At 47.4% G+C, this 20243-nt stretch overlaps 1 protein-coding gene across 2 annotated transcripts in view; it reads right to left on the bottom strand.

Annotated features, from left to right (window-relative positions):
• Window positions 1–1698: 1698 nt before the first annotated feature.
• LMX1A (LIM homeobox transcription factor 1 alpha) overlaps window positions 1699–20243 on the bottom strand; it is a 153884-nt gene continuing 135339 nt past the window's right edge. For both annotated transcript variants that reach the window (XM_070497586.1, XM_044758573.2), the window contains exons 5-9: window positions 12935–13107; window positions 9955–10032; window positions 8465–8534; window positions 5767–5937; window positions 1699–3883 (exon numbers count right to left, since the gene is read on the bottom strand). In XM_070497586.1, coding sequence (XP_070353687.1) covers window positions 3723–3883; window positions 5767–5937; window positions 8465–8534; window positions 9955–10032; window positions 12935–13107 — 653 coding nt within the window. In that variant the 3' untranslated portion in view covers window positions 1699–3722. The remainder of the gene's footprint in view (window positions 3884–5766; window positions 5938–8464; window positions 8535–9954; window positions 10033–12934; window positions 13108–20243) is intronic.

Below are 20243 nucleotides of genomic sequence, written 5' to 3'. Positions count from 1 at the left end.
TGAGCCGGAAAGTGACTAGATGGCTGGAGAAATCTCTGATGACCTGACTGGGGGTCAGAGTTCTTAATGTGTCTTTGGAATTGGAATTTTATCTGCATGCCTTTAAAAAACAATACAAAACAAAAACGTACCATTCCCCACAATTGTAACTGAGGCTAAATAAGATCTCCAGTGAGACTGAAAGACGTTATGGGGAGACATGATAGGCGCCTGCCTATCTCAGGTGAACCAGGGTGTGTTCTTTTTTCTCAAATATGGTCTGAGGCTCCCGTAAGCCTTTCATCAATGACCAAACCCCGAGAGCAGGGTCTGGCCCCTGGCCCCGCAGCTCACACACATCGGGCACTTTCCATGTGCCCAATGCGGGGCTGAGTGCTTTGAACGTCTTATCTCACTTGTCCTCATAACCCCTCCGTGGCAGCTAGTGACAAACACCATGCCCGTACTGTGCATGAGTCGTCAGAGGCTCAGCAGAGTGAAGGAACTTGCCCAAGGCCACACAGCTAGTGAGCGGAGGAGCTGGAATTTGGATCAAGACTTGCCCACTTTCAGCTGGAAGGGGAAAAGAGAAAAGAAGAATGGAAACAGCCAATCCCCAGGGAAATCTTAGAAGCCAAGAGCACAGCCATCATTATGCGTGGAAGAGAGGTGTCCTTCTAACCTGAGCTCCCTCCCAGGTTTTTTATGTGAGCAAAAATATAAGTTTATCTTGTGTTTGAGCTATTATAAAATGGGTGGGGGGCAGGAGTTGTTGCAGCAGGTCGCCTTGCCCAGTTACTCCACACAGGCACCTAACCTGGCTTTGCAGGCTTCTTTGAGAGAAGGCCAAGTCTGGGCTGATTCAGAAGGATAAGCCAATTAGGCAATTGTGAAAGGATAAGGATAAGAACCGTCTGAAGGATAAGTCAATTGTCAATTAGGCAAACATGAGGGGTAAGGGTCTCAGGCCTAAACTCTCTCTGGGAACTGGAGATGGAACCAGGGCTAACCCAGTGGAGGCCAGTCTGAGATACAGGCTTCCTTGGTGGGCTCTTCCTGCCAGCCTGGCCTTATAACTCACATCTCTCTGCTTCCAGGCCCTCAGCAAGAGGCAGAGCCAGCTTCTCACATGGGGTGGGTGAGCCAGAGGTGGGGGTGGAAGGGTCTGAACCATTGCAGGTGGGTGAGAGAAGACAAAAATTGATGCCACCCTTTGAGTATGTCTTGTGGTCTTACATCCATACTGTTTCCTTACTTCTTTTCTTCATAGCTGTAACTATCACCCAGCCATATGTCACATTTAAAATTGTTGAGAGTCTACCAAGGGAGCCACTGTCTGTTGCTCTGCCCCCACCCTGGCTGGGCATCTGTCTTCAGGCCTGCATAAGGAATCTTCCTCTTGCTCCATGACTCTGCTCTGATTTCCAAGCAAATGCTCTTACGATGCACACAGCAAACTGTTCTGCCTCGGGTGAACGTGGTGGTGAGGGTGGAATGTTCCCAGTGCCTCCTTCTGGAGGGGTTCTTGTAAGGACTGAGGTCTTTGAGTCCATCTTGGCAGGAGGGTGAAGACCCCTTTCTTGCGTTTTCTTACAGTTACTCTTTCCCTCCATGTAAAGCTTCACCATAAGCCCCTCCCCATGCCCCTGTGGGCAAAACATCCATGTCCCCTGGTTCTCTACCCACCACCCTTGCCCCTGAATAAACAACAGGTCATTTGTAAGAGGTTTTTAATTTCATCTTGGTATGCCATTAGGGAGTGGAATAAGGATCTCTATTCGTTTTCACTCACATAGTACCTGCTACATCCTCCAACTGATTTTTACCACAGAAGCCTGAGGAGGCATGCAGCATCTGCATGATTTTCACTCGCCAGACTGGTTTGGGTTTCTTGGTGGTTTGCATAAATTATAAACAAGAGCACAAAAATCACACAACATAGACTCTACTGTAAGGGGGCGTGCTCCCTCTGGCCTTGCAGTCAGTGATGGGGACGAGTCCCTGGGTCCAAGGCTCTGATGACTGATAACATCCCCAGGAGTGAGGCCAAGCCTATCCCAGCCCCTCTAAGAGGAGCCAAGCTGACCCTCTGTCTTCCCCCATCAACTCATTCTGGTTTCTCAGGAGGCCTCCTTGCACAGAAGTATCCCATCCTAGCACCACAATTGGAGAACAGGGTGTGGAATTGTCCCTGTGTACAATGCCAGCTGGGTCTTCTGTGCTCAGGGTCAGAAAAGTGAGTTGGAAGGAGGAGCCCTGGGTTTCCCCGGGACCCCCTCTGCCCCTTTGAGCTCCAGGAGGTTGTTAACAAATAGACCCTCTAGAACAGGAGCCAGCAAACTTTCTATGAAAAGAGCCAGACAGTACAGATAGTAAATATTTTAGGCTTTCTGGGCCATATACACTTGTCACACATTCTCCTCCTTTTCTTTTTTTACAACCCTTTAAAACTGTAAAAACCAGTCTTAGCCGGCAGGCTATAAAATACAGGCCTGCAGGCTGTAGTTTGCCAGCCCCTGGGATAGAACACCACGATGCCCTCCCTCATCCCCTCAGCCGCAACTTTCTCCCCATTGAAGGACTCTGGCATCCCCTCGAGCCGCCCTGAGCTGGTATCTTCAGCCCAGCCTTTGCAGAAGGGACGATGACAGGCAGTTGCCCTCAGTGCTCAGGGCGCAGGAGTCCTCTTGCTCTGCAGCCCAGGTGTCCTCCTTTGCCAAGTGACTGGTCTGGTCATATTTTAAGCAAATATCAGACATTAGTCTCAGCTCTGCTCACATGTCCTGGGGGTGAATTAAGCCTCTGTGTCCCCCAGTGAGGTAGGTACATACTATCAGCCTCATCCCACACTTGCAGATGCTGAAGTTCAAGAGCAGAATTGACTTCCTAGCGCTGTCCAATAAGCACAAGTCAGAATTTAAAAGAAAGCCAAAGAGTCTAGGCTTTACGTTTTCCAGGAACATCATTAGGAATTATTCTGTCCCACCCAAGCCCAGTGATTCAACCTTAAAGAGAGCAAAAATCCAAGAGAGAACACTGTCAGCCATACAGAGTTGCCTTCCAGACCTCAACGACACTCTCTGAAAACAGAATTCACTCAAGCACTCAAAGCTATGGGGCTTGGTGGAGCAGCCCTCTCTGCCCTGCCGACAAGTCTCTTCAAACTAAAACTAAAGTTTATAAAAGTAAATTATCTCATTTTATAACTTAAGTGCATCAAGAATTTCCTTAAATATAGTTCACACTGAAAATAAAGTTACTTTTGCTGTACAGTTGGTGTCTGTTATAATTAGGAATAAACTTTGATGATAAAGTATGAAAGGTTACACACTCACGCACACATCTATCTATCTGTCTGTCTGTCTGTCTATGGGCGTATGGATGGATAGACATATGCACCTCTTGACAAGAGCTTCCCCAAAATGGTGGGAAGTTGTTTTCTAGTCTCTAGGTATCTAGTTTGCATGAGAATGTCTATATTAAAAGTCCCTGTCCTTAATGATAAACACATCTTCAGACCTAACGCTAAGACTCTTATTAGAAACATTAAACTATGCAATCCATAATGTATTCAGTCTTTGGAAATGCCGAGCTACGCCATATCATTTCACAACAGCATCCCCAACAAAACTCCCTCCCCAACCCACCTCTTCCCTGGCCATCCCCATCCTAAAGCCAGCCGACCCCGCACATAACGTGGTTGTTCCATATGGGAGCCTAGCCACAGAACTCTGGGGGAAGACTCAAGAGGTGAAGTAAGAATTCTGCATGGAGTACAGGTGGTCAATGGGGTTTCCCACTCTGGACTGCAGGGGCCCGGCTTCTGAGGTTGCTAGGAAACAGTCACCCAGGTTACTGAGGGAGGTGTCGTCACTGTCCAGGTCGTGGAAAAGGGGTTCGGCACCTGAAATGGAGATGAAACACTGGCATGAGGGCCTGGAAAAAGTCTCACTCCAGCGCTAGGAAATTCACCTGAATTCAGCGACTGTGGCGTAAGCATACCCCCCAGGTGAAGCTTTCTACTGGCGGCTGGAGAGGGGGTGGAGGTGGGAGGACATCTACAGAGAAAATAGGAGGGAGCTAATCTCTAGCCACAAAAGATCTCTAGTCTCCTTAGGGGGCTCATGCATAAGGTGTAAGCACTGAAAACAACATAAACTAGGAGATGACCAAGGGCTAAGTTGAGTGCAGCATAAGTAACGTCAGAATGTCCAGATGGTGAGTGTGGGGCATGGGCAGGTGGCAGCACCCCAGGCCAGAGAGACAGGGACAGGCTTCCCGGAGGATTTGAGGCAAAAATGGTTCTTGAAAGAGCGATGGTAAGAAAAATAAACATCAGCTCTGTGGATGAGGGTCGGGAAACCTCCTATGATAACACTTGACCTTTCAAATAGCAAGATTACACTGAGTGTCTGCTCTTTCCCCAGATCAGTCCTGCAAAAGAAAAGAAGGTCAGGTGCCCACCTTCGAGTACTTTACACCCTTGACAGAGAAGCCAGGAGGGCACACTGTGGAACAGCTGGGAGACCGCTGTGACCAGAACCTAGAGGCACATGCATTTTATCTCCACTTCAAATAAATGGGAGAGGAGACAGTGGAGTTTATAAAACTTGTCATGTGGCTTTAATTATTCATTTTACTAAAGGATTCATCATAGGAATCCTTTATGTAACAAGACCCCTAGGACTTTAAAAATTTAAAAATTTGCAAAAAAGTCATTTGTCCTGTTTCCTCTGAGCTGTCATGTGAAGACAGTACAGATGTTAACACGTGTCTTCTAAAGAAGCAGAGTATGGTCATCACTGGAGCGTGCACTGTATATCTACGTGTGTGTGAATGAAGGAGCTTCGTCAATGAAGTCTCTGCAAAGGGCCAGATCTTAATCAACATTTGCTGAATGCATCACATGGGAAAATAGGGGTGATTTTAATAATAAATAGAATTTTTTTAAATGAAGGTGAAAAAGAAGTTGCTTGACAAAATCTGTGAGCTGAGGCATGTGTCTCTGATACTAATGTTTTGAAGCCTTGCTGAATAAAACTTTATTTTTAGCTCTCAGGGTTATTTACTGCAGATTGCACAGTATGGACGAATGCATTACACAGGCTGCTCACTTTCTTTGTATAAAAGCGTGGTGCCCTATATTTGGCCCTGAGATGGAACTTCAGCCCTCCACTCCGGAACTTGCCCATCCCATCAGGATGCCCAGTCCCCAGCTATCCACATACCCAGCAGCCGAAGCAACCCAAGGAGGGGTGAGGTGGAGGGGGATCGAGGGTGCTTTTCACTTCACAAGTCAGTTTCTGTTTCAGGAATTACATTAGAGCACCTACTAGTATCCATGACAGGATAGTCCAATTAGAACACTTTTTTTTGTGCTCTTATATATTTTCTTTCTTTATGCAAAAGTTTGCTTAATTAAGGCCTTCTGTCTATATCACTGCAAATATTGCTTACAAACATGGAAGTGGGATACCTGGCATGAAATGAAAGACTTTGGAAATTCAGTCACAACAAACAGGTCTACAATGAAAGCACAAACCTCCTATTTAAAACTAACAAATAAGAAGCTTTGAAAGAAGAATATATGAAAACATCACTGATGACTCTGTGTGTTGGTTTTTCTTCCATAGTCATTGGTTAGGTGTTTCTAGCAGCTTTTTATGGAGCACTTATTCTGCTTTGCAGCTTCAGTGAGCATCCACTGCATAGGTATGTTTGGAAGGCAATGAGAAACTCACACAAGCAAGTTGTGAGAGGTCCCTGTGGGTCTTGAGTTGCTCTTACCATAGGGGTGCATGTGGTCTCCAGGCATCTGGGGAGGGGTGAGACCCTGTCGGAAGGGATCTGAGCTGTAGACACTCTGCTCAATGGCCAGGAGCTGCTGTGGGGTGGGCAGAGCCGTGTAGGGGTTCATGATCCCTTCCATCCCAGCACTCCCACCACCATTTGTCTGACCTGTGGGCCAAAGAAGAAGGCAAATCATTCTCCACATGCAGCCCAGCATCTCCCGCTGCGGGGGAGGGCCACAGAACACGTTCTAAACTTCACATCCTCCCTTCCATGTGTCCCTTCCCAGCAGTGGCCTTTGCTACTGCTCCACAAAGAAAAGAGAGGGAGAGGGGCAGGTGAGTGGAATGCAGGGAGCCCTGGACTTGGAGTGGGATGTGCTGGATCCGAGAGCCCACCATTGCCCCTACACATGGACTTCTCCACAGGGCTGCTTAAGGGTCCTCACAACATGGCAGCCAGCTTCCCCAGAGCTTCTCCAAGAGAGCGTAAGGCAGAAATCACCATGCTTTATGACCTAGTTTTGGAAGTCACATCCTAGGTCAGCCTATTCAGTGTCGGAGGGGACTACACAAGGGTGTGAACACCAGGTGGCAAGAATCACGGAGGGCCATCCTTGAGGTTGGTGACCACACAATCTGTGTGACCACGGCGAGATCATTTTACTTCCTGAGTCTTGGTTTCCTCATTTTTAGAATGGAAGAGGATGAGGTGGCATCAGTGGGTCCCAGCCTGGGCCCTAGCAAGGATAGGGATGGGGCGGGCAGTTGCCTTGGAGAGCTTCCTTGAAATATATCATTAAAACAAAGGCATTTGACAGCCACCGAAGGGCATGATCTAAAGCTCTTTCCAGCATTACGCTACTCAGAGCCCATCAGTCAAGTGGGAATCACAACACTGGCCCGGCCAACCTCAGGGAACTGATATGAAGTCTCCATGAGACTTCAGGCGCACTCCATGTGTGCTTTAGAACTACAACTTGCTATATGTGTGTGCAGAATTTTATGAGAAAAAGAGGACTCAGTTCCCGCCTCCACGTCTTTGTGGTTCTCCGAACACATTTCCTTTAACTCCCAGAGACTCTATTTTCTACCAGGCTCTGCTTTCTTAAGTTGACCCTAGGAGGTGCCCTTAGAATTCTTCAAAGTCCCAAGCACTATGAGTTTGTGTTCTCATAATGCCTTGATGCACTCTTGTCCCTTTGAGTGTGTTGGCCTATATGGAGTCAACATGCATGGTTCTTCCTAAAGCCCTCTCATATCTGTGACCTCTCTGAACTTCACAGGGGCCCTGTGCCATAGGGCTGGCAGGCATTATCACCCCACCCTAGGCATACATAGCCTGAGGTACAAAGAGACGGATAGGCTGGTCCCAGATCAAACAGCACTGGGGGTGAAGCTGGGGCAGAATTCAGGTCTCCTGACCAGCTTGCAGCTCCACCCTTCCCCAGCACCCATATCTCTGTTTCACTTTTCTCCCTGAGCATCTATCCTGCTGTTAAGATACTGTTTGGCCTAGAAAGTAAAAAACTAAGGGAACTCTTTGCTGCAAGAGTCCAATTCTAGATTGAGCCTAGCCCAGGTGTCAAGCCCAAGGCAGAGTCCAAGCAAGGACAAGGGGCTTTGTTTAGGGGCCTGAGAACCAATGTCACATTCCACAGCCTTCAAAGTGTGGTCCACAGACCAGCAGCAAGGGGAATTAGTTAAAAATGCAGACTTGCAGGGCCCACCCAGACCTTAAGAACCCGAATCTGTAGTTTACCGAATGCCAGGTGATTTATGTTCACATCCAAGTGTGAGAATGCCTGCTCTGGGGCACAGACCGACCAAATGTTCAGGGAATTCTGCTGGACGCCTGAGTTGGGGGCATATCCCTTTAAGAATGACATTGTTCTAACAGAGTTACTCTTGATTTTTTTCTTTTTAACTTCCTTGAAGGCTCCCACAACCTAACCGTCTTCACCCCCTCTCCAATCCTCACACCACCCCTATTAAAAACAACGACACATGAAGGTGCGTGCAGGTAGGGGTAAGGTGAGGCAGCATGGCCAGTGGAGCTTAGAATCAGAGAGATGGGTTCCAGTCCCAGGTCCACCCCTTACTCATCTAGCACCACAGTGAGTCTTGCAGAGCCTCTGTCTGCTCATTTGTGAGATGGGGATGCTGGAAACTTCTCCGCTCACCTGGGGCGGGGTGGCTGGAAGAGTCAGGTCCGCAGGGGTGAGTGACCTTGGGAACTACAGAAGTGCTCAACAAAGGAGGGGATAATTATTTTACTATCCTTATTTTTATCATTTCACGTTATTTTGGAAAGAAGTAAAGTCACAGAGTTGTCTTCTGTTAAATTGATTCTCCTGGAAGGAGGGGGACCAGGCAGGATGAAAAACTGGGCAGGTCTCTCACTCTGTAGGTGGTCCTGACCCAGTCCTGACACGGTGGCAGCGTCAGGGCGAGGGGGCTTTAGATAAGGTTAGTGCCACCTCCCATCAGCAGTTCTGGGCCTGCAGCTCAGTGCCCTCAACCCTCTCACTGTTCCTCAGGGCTCAGTCTTCACTGGAAAATCCCATCTCCCTAGTGGGTGTGGGCTGGGCTTCCTGGAGCCCAGAAATGTCAGTCAAGGGGCTGGGTGGTTGGTGACCTCTGGCAGGAGAGGCCTGGACTCCCGCAAGGACAGGTGGGAGGAGCTGCCAGCTCACCGGAATTCAGCCTCTGGGTGTTCTGCTGATCTTGCTGCTGTTGCTGCTGCCGCCGGGCCAACTTCTTCATCTGATGAGGAGAGGACGAGAGGATTAGAAGTCAGGTGACCTGCCACAGCTTCCCGCCAAGGGGAAAAGGGCTTGCAAGTACAATGGAAGGACCATTTCCCCAGTTTTTACTCAGTAAAGGAGCTGGGCTTGAGGAACAGCACCTTAAGTTGGATGCCTCGCAGCTGAGGGCTTTTTACTTCACAGCAGCGGAAAGACAGCTGGCCGGGAAGCGACCACACGGCTTGCCTTAGCAAGAGCAGGGATTTCCTCTCAGCAAATAAAACTTGCTGCTTATGTTGTGACAGTTTTATGTGAGGTATCAGTGTGGGGATGTGGGGTCTACAGCCCAGCTTAGATATGCAGCAAGGGGCTGCTGACAGGGTGATCTGGGACGAGCCATGAGGCTGTTCCCCATCCACTCCCCTATCTGCTGCCCTTGTGTTTGAGACGCCAACCAGGAGATTCATGCTCTAGTCTCCCAAAGCACCGTTAACACACACACTTCCTGGAAGGAAAATTTTAACCCAATGTTTCTCAAACTGCATTCTGTAGAACATTAGGGTTCTCTGAGAACATTAATTTTTAATAATTTTGAATATATGTGTGGATATATGTATATGTGGAGAAAACACTGGGTTTAACACAAAAATTTCTTTACTGAAAGATTTCTCAGAGCTTCAAACTCCTCTGCTTTACGAATCCACAGGTTACAGGGCCTCTCAAATCTATTGAACCACAGAGTCCTTTCAGGAAGGAATACACATCAACAACCCTGTACTGAGGAATTCACTTAGGGAAATGCTACCTTATCAGATAATGAGAGATTAATTTATCACCCACTGAAGAGCAGGGTCCTAGAAAAATGGGCTACAGGATACATGCATTTTTAGGGGTAGGAAAATAAACCAGTAAAAGGTCTAAAATAAATAAAAGACCATGGCAGGGGAATACCGACCTTGGTAGGATCCAGAGGACAATACGATGGTTTGGGCCTATCTGGGGGGTGGGGCACAGGAGAGGTAAGTAAAGGCATTCATTCCACCGTGCCATAATGTTGATGTACACCAGTCATGTGTGTGCTAGGTAGGTCTATCCTTGAAGTTTTAGAAGAATTTGGTATCTGGGTTAAATAAATATGAATTAAAGAACCTGTTCTAACCAAGATACAGAAAAACATTTATTCACGCAGACGGCCAGCCAGATTCACAGTCATGGCCACTAGGAAAATAAAAGCCATCGCACTAAAACAAATGCCCTGTCTCTCCCCTTCTGCAGGTTGCTGTGACTGGAATGACTATTGTTAAGAGAATTTTGAATCAAGAGAACTACTCTATCTAATGAGCTCAGGTTAGAAACCCTGTCAGCAAGTACAATGTCCTGCTGCTATTATTTCAGGAAACCAGCCCCACAGAGACAGACCAAAGTAAGAAGCAGATTACCTTAGCTCTCTGGTTCTGGAACCACACCTGGACCACACGGACGCTCAGCCCCGTCTCCGCAGCCAAAGTCTCCCTCACCTTGAAAACATGGAACATTAGGAACACAGAAACATTGGCATCTCAGAGTAGGAGGCAGAACGTTTCCCGTGCAGTGCACAGGGAGGCCAACAGGCCCCATCTTATATAGGTGCTGGCTAGCATAAGCCCAACACAAGAACATCACTTCCCTTCAAGGGGAGAGAGGGTCCTTCGTCAGGTAAACAGAGAGAGGAATAATCGTTCATTTCGATGTTCATTCCAAGAGGTGTTTCTGGGTTTCTCTTACTCTGGAAATTACGCCTTCAAATGGTTCTTAAACACCAGCAAAATCTATTGGTGTGCTTTAGCTGTACCCCATACATATGCATTAACCTACTTAAGGAGAACTGAGGGGGAAAATCACTTTGCAAAAACAAATGGTTCCCTCTTGTTCTTCTCCTTGAGGTCTAAATTCATTGATCTCAATTTTCAGTGTTGTCCCTCATAGTTCTAGATGACTTTGGGCGTTTCATGAATATTCATATTCACTGAGTGAGCCCTGCCCAAAGAGAATAGGACAAGAGCCATCTGGAATCCAGCAGAGGAAGGCAGACAGCTCTAATGCAGGCACATGCACTGGGGTTGTGCAGAGACAGGACAACTGGGACCATGTAATGAAGACATGTATTTAAACATCCGCTCTCCATACAGGCACAGGGTGAGGGGCTGGCAAGGTGGCCAGGAGGGAAGAGGCAAGGAGCAGAGACTTCTCAAGAGTGGGTCTGAGAGACACTGTGCCCTCATGGTTAGATTGTGGGGAGGAGATGGGATCGAAGGGGCTCTTTGAATAAACACACAGCCTGAGCAAACTGGAGGCCTCGGGAAGTACTTCCCCTTTATCACGCCACTTGGGCTGAGGCTTAGGAGAAGTGGGATGATTAGACCAGATTTTTAAAATACATCCTTCTGCTAAGCCAACTAAAATAGCAGTGTGCCCTGGGGCCCCACCTCCACCTGCTGAAACCCTATCCATCCATCAGAGGCCCAGCTCAAAAGCCACCTGTTCCACAAAGCCTTGCCTGATTCCCCAGACAGAGGTGACCTTTCCCTTCCCTCAGCTCCCAGCTGCCCCCTGTTATGATCCTCAGAGCTTCCTCCTGGGTATTAGTTCTGTGTGCACCCATCTCTTCCCCACTGGTGGCCTGGAGGCTGCCCAGGGACAAGCACTGGGCACAGGCCATACAGAGGCTGGGAGTTTAGTACATGTCGGATAAGTAAATAAATGAGGGAGATGATAATTTGTCCTGTGTAAGCCTACTTTGAGGCTGTTTCACTTTCTACCAGCACCTGCCCTGGGGCCTAGAGAGCAGCAAGGGCGGGCAAAGGAAGATTCTGCAGGTGAATGCTTCCAAAGGGCAGAAGTGCTAGTGGACTGCATTACTGTGCAGCAAAAATCCACCCTTCCCTCCCCCGCCCACTGGGTGCGAGGGGTGGGGAGGGTGGGAGTGGTTGTCTGCTTCACTCATGCACTCACACTGGGCTTAGCCACGTGCCTTGCTTTGGCCCATGGAGTGTGAGTGGATGCGATGTGTGTGATATCCAAGGAAAGCCTTTCAATGGGCTTGCCCAGTGTGACTTGGCCTCTTGCCTTCCGCCATCCTCATGAGAACAGTGTGCCCCAGGTGGCTGCTGCTCCTTCAGCCTGGACCCTCAAACGATACACAGGTGGAGCAGGCCAGAACCTGAGCCCAGTTGGGCCACAGCCAACCCACAGCCTAGGAGCAGGGAACCAATGTTTGCCGGGAGCCCCTAGGATTTTGTTGTTTCGGCAAAAGCTAATACAGATAGGGATACAGGAAAAACAATAATAAAATTTTTAAAATTTATTTCTTCCAAGAATTTCAATTATTTTTATTGTATAAATGACTGTACCCAGCATGCGGCAGGCAGTCAATAAATGGCAGGTACTTAATCAATGGATGCAGCTATTTGTGGCAGAGACGGCTGACTGTCCACAGTATCCATTCTCTCCATCCTCCTGTTAGTAATTGAATCCCCAAGTTTTAGCAAGGCATGCGGTCACCCAGATAGACTCATTTCTCAGGCCCCTTGGAAGAGGTGCAACCAAGGGATTAAATTTTAGCCAGCACATATGACCGGAAGTTATGTAAACAGTCCCTGGGTATATCCTTAAAAAAGCAGCTATTGCCCTCTGCTTCCTCTTTCTCCACCATGGTGGCTGGAAAAAATGGTAACAATTGGAGCAGCCCCTTGGATCCATGTGATGGATGAGAGAGCTGCCCCGCCAGTCTTGGATTGCTCACCTCTGGAGGGTGACATAAGAAAGAAATAAACTCCTATCTCATTAAGTCACTGCATTCTTTTTTACATGAATGTCCATAGCAGTCCTATCTGTAACTGCCCCAAACTGGAAACAACCCAAACTCCCATCAGCAGGTGAATAGACAAACGAACCATGGCACATCCATACCGTGGAATACCATTCAACAGCAAAAATGGATGAACTACAACATGGATGAATGCTAAAATCACCACCCCAAGCAGAATAAACTAGACCAAAAAAGAATGCATACTACAAGCCACTACATTTTTATTCTCTTTGTTACAGCATCTCAGTCTATACCCCAACTGATACCTGTTATTCTTCTTCTTCCCATTGTTCTCCATGAAGGAAAGGTGTGAGCAAGCAGCCAATTGGAGTGGCTATGTACGGACAGAAGCATAGGGATATTCTACTATATCCCTGGCCACAGCTTCCATGATCCCTGGAGTTTCCAGTGGGGTTCAAGGTCACCTGCACAAACTCTGTCTGAACAGCCTCCCACACCCACAACACACAGCCCTAACCCCCAGGTTCCCATTGATACCCAGTGGAGGATGGAATGAATGCACAGAGAGAAGTTGGGCCTGGTCCCCTTTCCCCGCTTCTTTCCTTCTGTACCTTTCTGCACGGCTTGGAGGATACTTCAAACGAGGCCTTGAATGCTCTCCTCTGTTGGGTTGTCAAGATGGTTCTGGGACGTTTGGGGCGCTTGTGGTCTTTGCCATCCTCAGCAGCTCCTTTCCCTGTCCCATGGGCTGACTTGCAAAGACTTTCTTCATCATCACTTTTGCCTAACAGAAGCAGAAAACAATGTGTTGAGTCCCTCAAAGCCACTTCCTGGAGCTGTATGTTATTCCCCAACAGGCCCTTCGGTGCACATTCCCAGGACGGCTTTGCACATGAGTGCAATAACCTGTGCAGTACTGATTTGAAGGCCTCCAGCAAGCAGTGAAGAAAATGACTTCTAACATCCAGAGACAAGAACCAGAAAGTCCACCACTACAGCTCAGGACTTTCTCACAAGATGATGTCCTAGCTCCACGTTTACTCACTGTGTGACTTTGGACAAGTTAGATAACTCCCTGTGATTCAACATCCTCATCTGCCAAATTGAGATATAAGAGAAGCTACTTCACTGAGGTTGTCGGCAGGATTTAAGGAGCTTATACCAATAAGGCACTCAGAATGCTTCCTGGCATACAATAAATGCCCAGTAAGGGGTGGTTCTTAATTCAAGTCTAGACTGGAGAATTTGTGTGTTACTTCCTAGACATGTCTGAAATTCAAGCCACCTCCAGGAAGTAGAAAATATTACCGTTGAAAAGGCCACAGAGGACCAGCATAGACAGATAACATAGGGAGTTAGTCAAAATTGCTTGTCTATAAAATAAATAATTCTCTATTAAAGTAACTGTATTTATTTATTTATGTGAATTTCTCCAACTCTAAGAGTGAGCAATACAAGGGGTAACTTTTAAAGGACATAAACCCTCCCACATACATGGCATTTTTTCCCAGGCTGCCTCTCGCATCCTGCAGACTTCACGCTTCTGAGAAGATGCTTCCAGGCTCTGGGAAACATTGTGTGGGAGACACTTCTTTCCATATTCAGGTTAAAATTCCACATTCAGATTAAAAGCCTTAGGAGGTTGTGTGCCCAGATTACTCTAACAAGAACTTCATTTCTCTCTGGGTCCTCACAGAGCTCAGCTGGCCTCGTGCCTCCAGTGGAAAACTTTGTCCCAAGGGCTTCCCCAGCTCCAGTCCCGATTCCTGATACATAGGAGGCTCTAAATAGATGTTGTGGAAAGGATGTCTTTCCCCTTCTGCCTCACTGCCCTTGACAGTACAAATGAAAAAACCCACAAGCCAGTCCTGATGGCCTAGTGGTTAAAATTCAGCTCTCTCACTGCCTTGGCGGCCTGGGTTCGCTTCCCAGTGGCAGAACCACACCACCCATCTGTCAGCTGCCATGCTGTGGCAGTGGCTCAAATAGAAGAACTAACAAGGACTTACAGCTAGGATTTACCACCATGCTTGGGGCTCTGGGGAGAAAGAAAAAAAAAGAAGATGGACAATAGATGTTAGCTCAGGACGAATCATTCCCTATAAAAAAAGAAAATCCAAGAGATTAAAGAAGAATCTTCATGACAAGGAGTGGCTACTCTGGCATCCCCAACTCTGACTGCTGCTCTTTCCAGCAGGTAATTCAGTAAGCTGATCTCAGTCATATCTTGGTTTGAAGGGATTTTATGATCTTTCTAGAAGGAGGTTTTCAAAATGGCAAGGAAGAAATATGCACATAAGAAATAAAAGCCTCAGAGAAATCAGAAGGCCCCAAAAGAGGAGAAATGGTAGAAAAAAGGAAGCCATTGACTGCACAGATTCACCCTTATAAGGCCCTATATCCTGCTGTTCAGAGACCCTCCCAAAAGCCCAGTCTTTAGTTAGGTCAATTATTCTCTTTGCTGATGTACTCCTTAGGGTCAAAAGGATGCTCCTCTGGCACCAGTGATGTCTTGGTGAGATTTCTGAGGAAATGGGGCTGACACCCCACCCCAAGGACCGTGTAGATCTCCCACAAGGCAGGTGACTAAAAGGGGCTAAGTCTAGAACAAATGAGTGAAAGGTCCAAAGTATAGAATATATTTTATTAACTAATTTTTTTTTTTGCTGAGGAAGATCAGCTCTGAGCTAACATTGGTTGCCAATCCTCCTCTTTTTTTCCTGGAAGAAGACTAGTCCTGAGCTAACATCTGTGCCAGTTTTCCTCCACTTTATATGAGGGTTGCTGCCACAGCATGGCTGATGATTGGTGTAAGTCCTTGCCAAAGATCCGAACCTCTGAACCCGGGCCACTGAAGTGGAGCATGCCAAACCTTAACCACTATTCCACAAGGCCGGCCCATAGAATATATTTTAAAATGCAATTGTATTATCATCAGAATCATCATGTCTCAAACTAGTTATGTCCATAAAATGGTATTTGTAAATGTCTTCCAGAGTCAGTCTGATTCTTTTACCACCATTCCTCACATAGTTTGATGCAAAGATATAGTGATAACTAGGATAACGTAACTAATGAAAATTTAAAGTCTAAAACAATGCTAGATCCTGTAATAATGGCTCATATATGATGACACAATTTAAGAAAGCAATGTGGTATCATATCCCCAAGCATGGACTTTGGAGTTACATAAACTCAGATTTAAATTCTGGCTATGCCAGTTATGTGTGATTTTGAACAAATTCTCAGGACTCAATTTTCTCATCAGGGAAAGAACAGTGTTGTTGGAATTAAATGAGATGGTATAGCTAAAGGGTTTAGCACTGTCTAGAAAGGGTTTAGAACTTAGAAAATTATCATTATTATTATTTCAACATAAAAGACGTATTCTTGATCCAAGACACGTTTTCTGTTAACAATAGTCACATATTGATGGGAGTCTGCGTTAAGGTTTTTCAATGCACGTGTTCATTTCTCCTTGCAGACATGACCCTAGCCAACAATGAGAGTTGGTTTTGTGGAACGTGAGTGTATGAGAGCTTGTGAGAAGGAAGAGAAAGAGAGGGAGAGGGGGTGGGGTTGGTTCCAGAAGGAAGATGTGAATTCTGAAGTTTGTTCAGCGCCCCAGCAGGATGGCTGAGGGCCCCTGGTTTCCACCTACTGCTGCCATTGTATTCTCCCTTGCCTGGGATGCATGCACATTTCCCAAGAGCTGCTATTCCCTCATGGAACAGAAAGGAGGGGGAAAGAACCATCTCCTCGGCTAGCCCTTGGTGCCCATTTTGCAGGATGTAGAGGGCGCGACAGGTGTCTGCTCATTCATTCTCTCCACATCCCTATAAGAGGAGAGAGATGAAAACATTTGTTTTCAGAAGAGGAAGGAGAAGAAGGAGGAGGAGAAAGGGAAGAAAGGAGACGAGGGGAAAAGGGTGGAGGATGAGACTAAGATTTGTTTTCAATGTTTCTATCATTTTTTGTTGTGCATTTTCTGCCTCTGATTCCTCCTTTCTGCTATTCAATATCTCATTCTCTCCTCTGTCTCCTTGGGTCTCCCATTTTGTCTTCCAAGAAGCACTTCATTCTGTAGACCAGGCACTTATAAACTTTGTTTGTAAAAGGCCGGAGTGTAAATATTTTCCTCTTTGCAGGCCTTACAGGCTCAACTGAAACTCCCCAACTCTGCCATTGCAGGGGGAAAGGAGCCGCGGACAATATGAATGGGCATGGCTGTGCTCCAGTAAAATTGTTTTTCAAAACCAGGCACCAGGCCAGATTTGCCTGGATGTTATAGTTTACTGACCCCTCTCTAGACCGCTCATGACTTCCTATTCTCCATCAAAACTTACATATCCTGTATCCCATTCTTTCAGGCACTGATCCTAGGGGCAGGAAGTACTGCTGATCTGATACACTGAGGAGGCAATGACTAGCATGGTTTGATGTTCCCTCCCACAGTCAATAACATCTGCACATTGAACGGGAAATGCTCCAACCAAAGAGTCACCAGTGTGGAATTTGAGGTGTCCTGGCAGTTCTGAGTGAGAGAGATTCTGAAGATGGAAGGATGGAGGGGCCTTTTGGCACTCTCAAAGTGCAGACAGAGGCCATGACCCAGCTGCCAAGGGGAATGCAGACCATCACTAACCATCCCCTGGCTTCTGTCCCCTGTGTTGTAAGGGCTATGTTCACAGCTGTGCCCTCTGACTTTCTTGGGGAATTTCCAGGCTGCTCCTGGGATGTCCATGGAGGCTCCTGGCTACTCTCTCAGCAGGGGCAGGCCTGCCTCGCTGACCCCAACTTCTCCATGAAGATAGGCAGTGCCTAAAATATACCCTTATTGATTTGTCCAAGAGAAAGGAAAGTTCTAAAAGAGCAGGGAGATTTCTCCCAGAACCAGCAGGAGTACTGGAGAGCAGAAGATGAAGAAAAATCTTCAAACAGCAGAGATGTGGGAGTGGAGGGAGGGGCGGCCCTTCTCCGTTGCCAGAGGCTCCCACACCCAGATGCAGGCCAAGCAATCCCTCATAATTTAAGCTGACACCCCTCAGCGGAGATGAAAGGAACACCACTCGCTGTCTCCGACAACAAATGTCAGCATCCCTGGAGGCCATTTAGACACAAACGCAGCATAAATCTGACTCCTAGCGGGGAAGTCCAGAGATTGTCTCCACGTACAGCTTACCAGAGTGAAATGAATTTGCTTGGCACGAAGATTGAACATGTTTCTCAGGGCCTTTCTTTCCCCTTTCTTGTAAAAAAATCTGGAATGGTTCAGGGCTGTTGCTTTCCCCTTGCCTGGTCCTCCCACTCGTTTATGACATAAGCAATTGCAGATGAAAGACCCAGCCATGGTTTATGGCCCCGAGACGGGCTTCACTACCTGTGGGGCCCCACAGATTCATTTCAGTTGTTGGAAAAATCCCAACGGCCCATAAACAGTGCAAGAGATATCTGAGCTTGGCCCAGGAGGGAGGGTGAGGGAGGGGGACCAGAGATTCTCATGCTAGCAAAGGGGGAGGCAGGAACAGGCCTCAAATGCTTCCCCAGTGATGAGCCTCATAAATGTCCTTCAGGCTGGGGGAGTGGAGGAAGGGTCTGGGACTTGCTGTGAGTGGAGGGGGGAGAGAAAGATGTAAGGGAGGAATTTATGAAGACAGGATACATAGGAAGCTATTTCAGTCGCTGCCCTGCATTATAGCACCAGCATTCCATCCTCCCTGAGCATAGCAGTGGTCCACCCAGGATGCAATGCAGCATTTAAAATCCAAGAGGCAGTAAGTGAAGTTCTCTAGAAAAGCAAAACCCTGCAACTACTGTTTTGAAACTGATTCAGACCAAAGCCAAGTTCCTTTTAAAATATTGGACTTGGAACTTGTTCATTTAATCATTTGCTCAGTTAGCATTTATTGCAGGCTCTTGGGTCAGGCACCGCACAGGGACAATTCTGGGATACAGAGATGATGAAGATCCAGCCTCTGCTCTCACAGACATCCCAGATGACTAGGGGAGAAAGATGCAGCACCAAAATAATAACTCTGCTCAGAGGACCGAGGGTAGGGACTGGGGGAGGGGACACAGTGCATGTGTCACTTGAATTGAAAATGAATGACACAAACGATGAATGGAAGTTACCAGGTAGAAAAGGAGAAAGAGGGCATTTTTCGTCAAGAGAGCAGAACTTCTAATGTCCTGGAAGCAAGACACTGACCTGGGAAGGGAGGCTCATCAAACATGGAGTCTCCTTGCATGCCACTACCTACTCAGCACTGTTCAGTCACTAGAAGGGGATAAAAAAGATCTCAGAGATCAGCCCCGGCTCTTAAGGAACAGAAAACTGGGTTAGAGAGAGCTAGCATGTGTGAAACAAAGCCTATATAATAGTATTTGGTTAAGTTATTCAGGCATAGTAAAAACTGTTAATAAAAATGTGGGCAATTAGAAAAGAGGGGTGTCAATGAACCAGAGGGGTTAGTGAAGGCAGGAGCTCAAATGTAATGGAGGTGGGAGGAGAGGATTTGGAAAGGCTGAGGGGAGGAACCAGGTGTTCTGAGAAGGGCTCAGACTGAAGAAAAGGTGAGAGAATGAATGTGCATGCAGAGATCAGTAGAAGGACCTTCAGACCTCAGGGCTTCTGCACAGGGTGCACATTCTGGGGGGAGAGGAAACGCAGGCTTGGGAGGCCTCTTACTCCAGGGGTCTTACTGTTCCAGAGCCGATGTCATCAGCATTGATGAGACACGGGGAGAGTTCTGCAGCTGGACCTACAGGGGGAAAGTGTGGACCCAGAGCACAGGGCCCTGTGGACCAGAGAAGGCACAGACACCAGATGCTGAATTGCTGTGCCCATGTGTAGATGACAACTCCAGGCCACCACATCCATTTCGAAGACTGGATTGAGGAAGTGTCTCTGGTCCCCATGCTAGACAGGAAGCCTGAAAAAGAAGACACCCACATCCCAAGCACCAGCTCTGTGCCAGGAGGGCCTGTGCCCAGGTATACATGTCATGTCATCTCCATGGCAACAGGGCATGGAAGGTTGTTTGTAACTCCCCCCTACCTAAGGAATAAAGGCAGCCTCAGAGAGGTTGAGGAACCTCTACCACCACTCAGGGCTTAAGTGGCAGGGCCAGGTTTCATGCAAGGCTTGCCTACTTCCCAGCCAGGCCCAGACACACCCCTGCAGGGAGGAGAGAAACAGACTTTTTAATCAGCAAATCACATACAAGCAAGAGACAGTGACCTGTGCATGTCCTGGCCCAAGAGTGGGGGAAATTTGGATGCTCCGTCTCCCACAGAAAGATCGCTCTTCATATTGGAAGAGCATATGGAGCAGTGGAAAGTAACTTCAGCCATGAGATAGGAGACCTGGATTCTAGTCTTAATTTTGCTCCTCAGCTGTGTACCCTTGGATGAAATTCCTCTCATCTCTGAGACTCAATTTCTTAATCTACAAAATGACATAAAAATTCCTTACGCTTACCTAATACTTTTCATGGCATCATTTTACAATCGTTTGGTTTCATTGTTTCTACCACAACACTATGAGGCAGGAACTGTGGAGTTTTTTTTTTTTAACACATAAGTAAACTTTGGAGGGTGGGGGGTGATCTCCTGCCCAAGGGCACACAGCCGGGATGCTCTGTCCTCTGCCTGCGTGAGCAGCCTCATGGGTCGTTGTGAAGATCCAAGGATACCTGGTGGTTGCAAAATACCAGGTGCTGCCCAACTGCAGGCAGCGTCACTCTTATTAAAGAGTGAGGAAAGAAAGGGCTCATGGGGAAGGCTTTCTGGGGGATGGACTGTCCACCCTGAGCTCCTGCTGGCAAAGCCGTTCTTTTCAGTCCAAAAGCAACAGAGCCTAGTTTAAATCTCGGTACCCCCTACCTCTCCCCTTCCTCCCCAGGAAGGCAAGCTCGGAAG

The sequence above is a fragment of the Equus asinus genome, chromosome 25, assembly GCF_041296235.1.
Source record: "Equus asinus isolate D_3611 breed Donkey chromosome 25, EquAss-T2T_v2, whole genome shotgun sequence".
Classification (NCBI taxonomy): Eukaryota; Metazoa; Chordata; class Mammalia; order Perissodactyla; family Equidae; genus Equus; species Equus asinus.
Note: the sequence above shows the minus strand (reverse complement) of the source record. Positions and strands in the feature narration are given on the sequence as shown.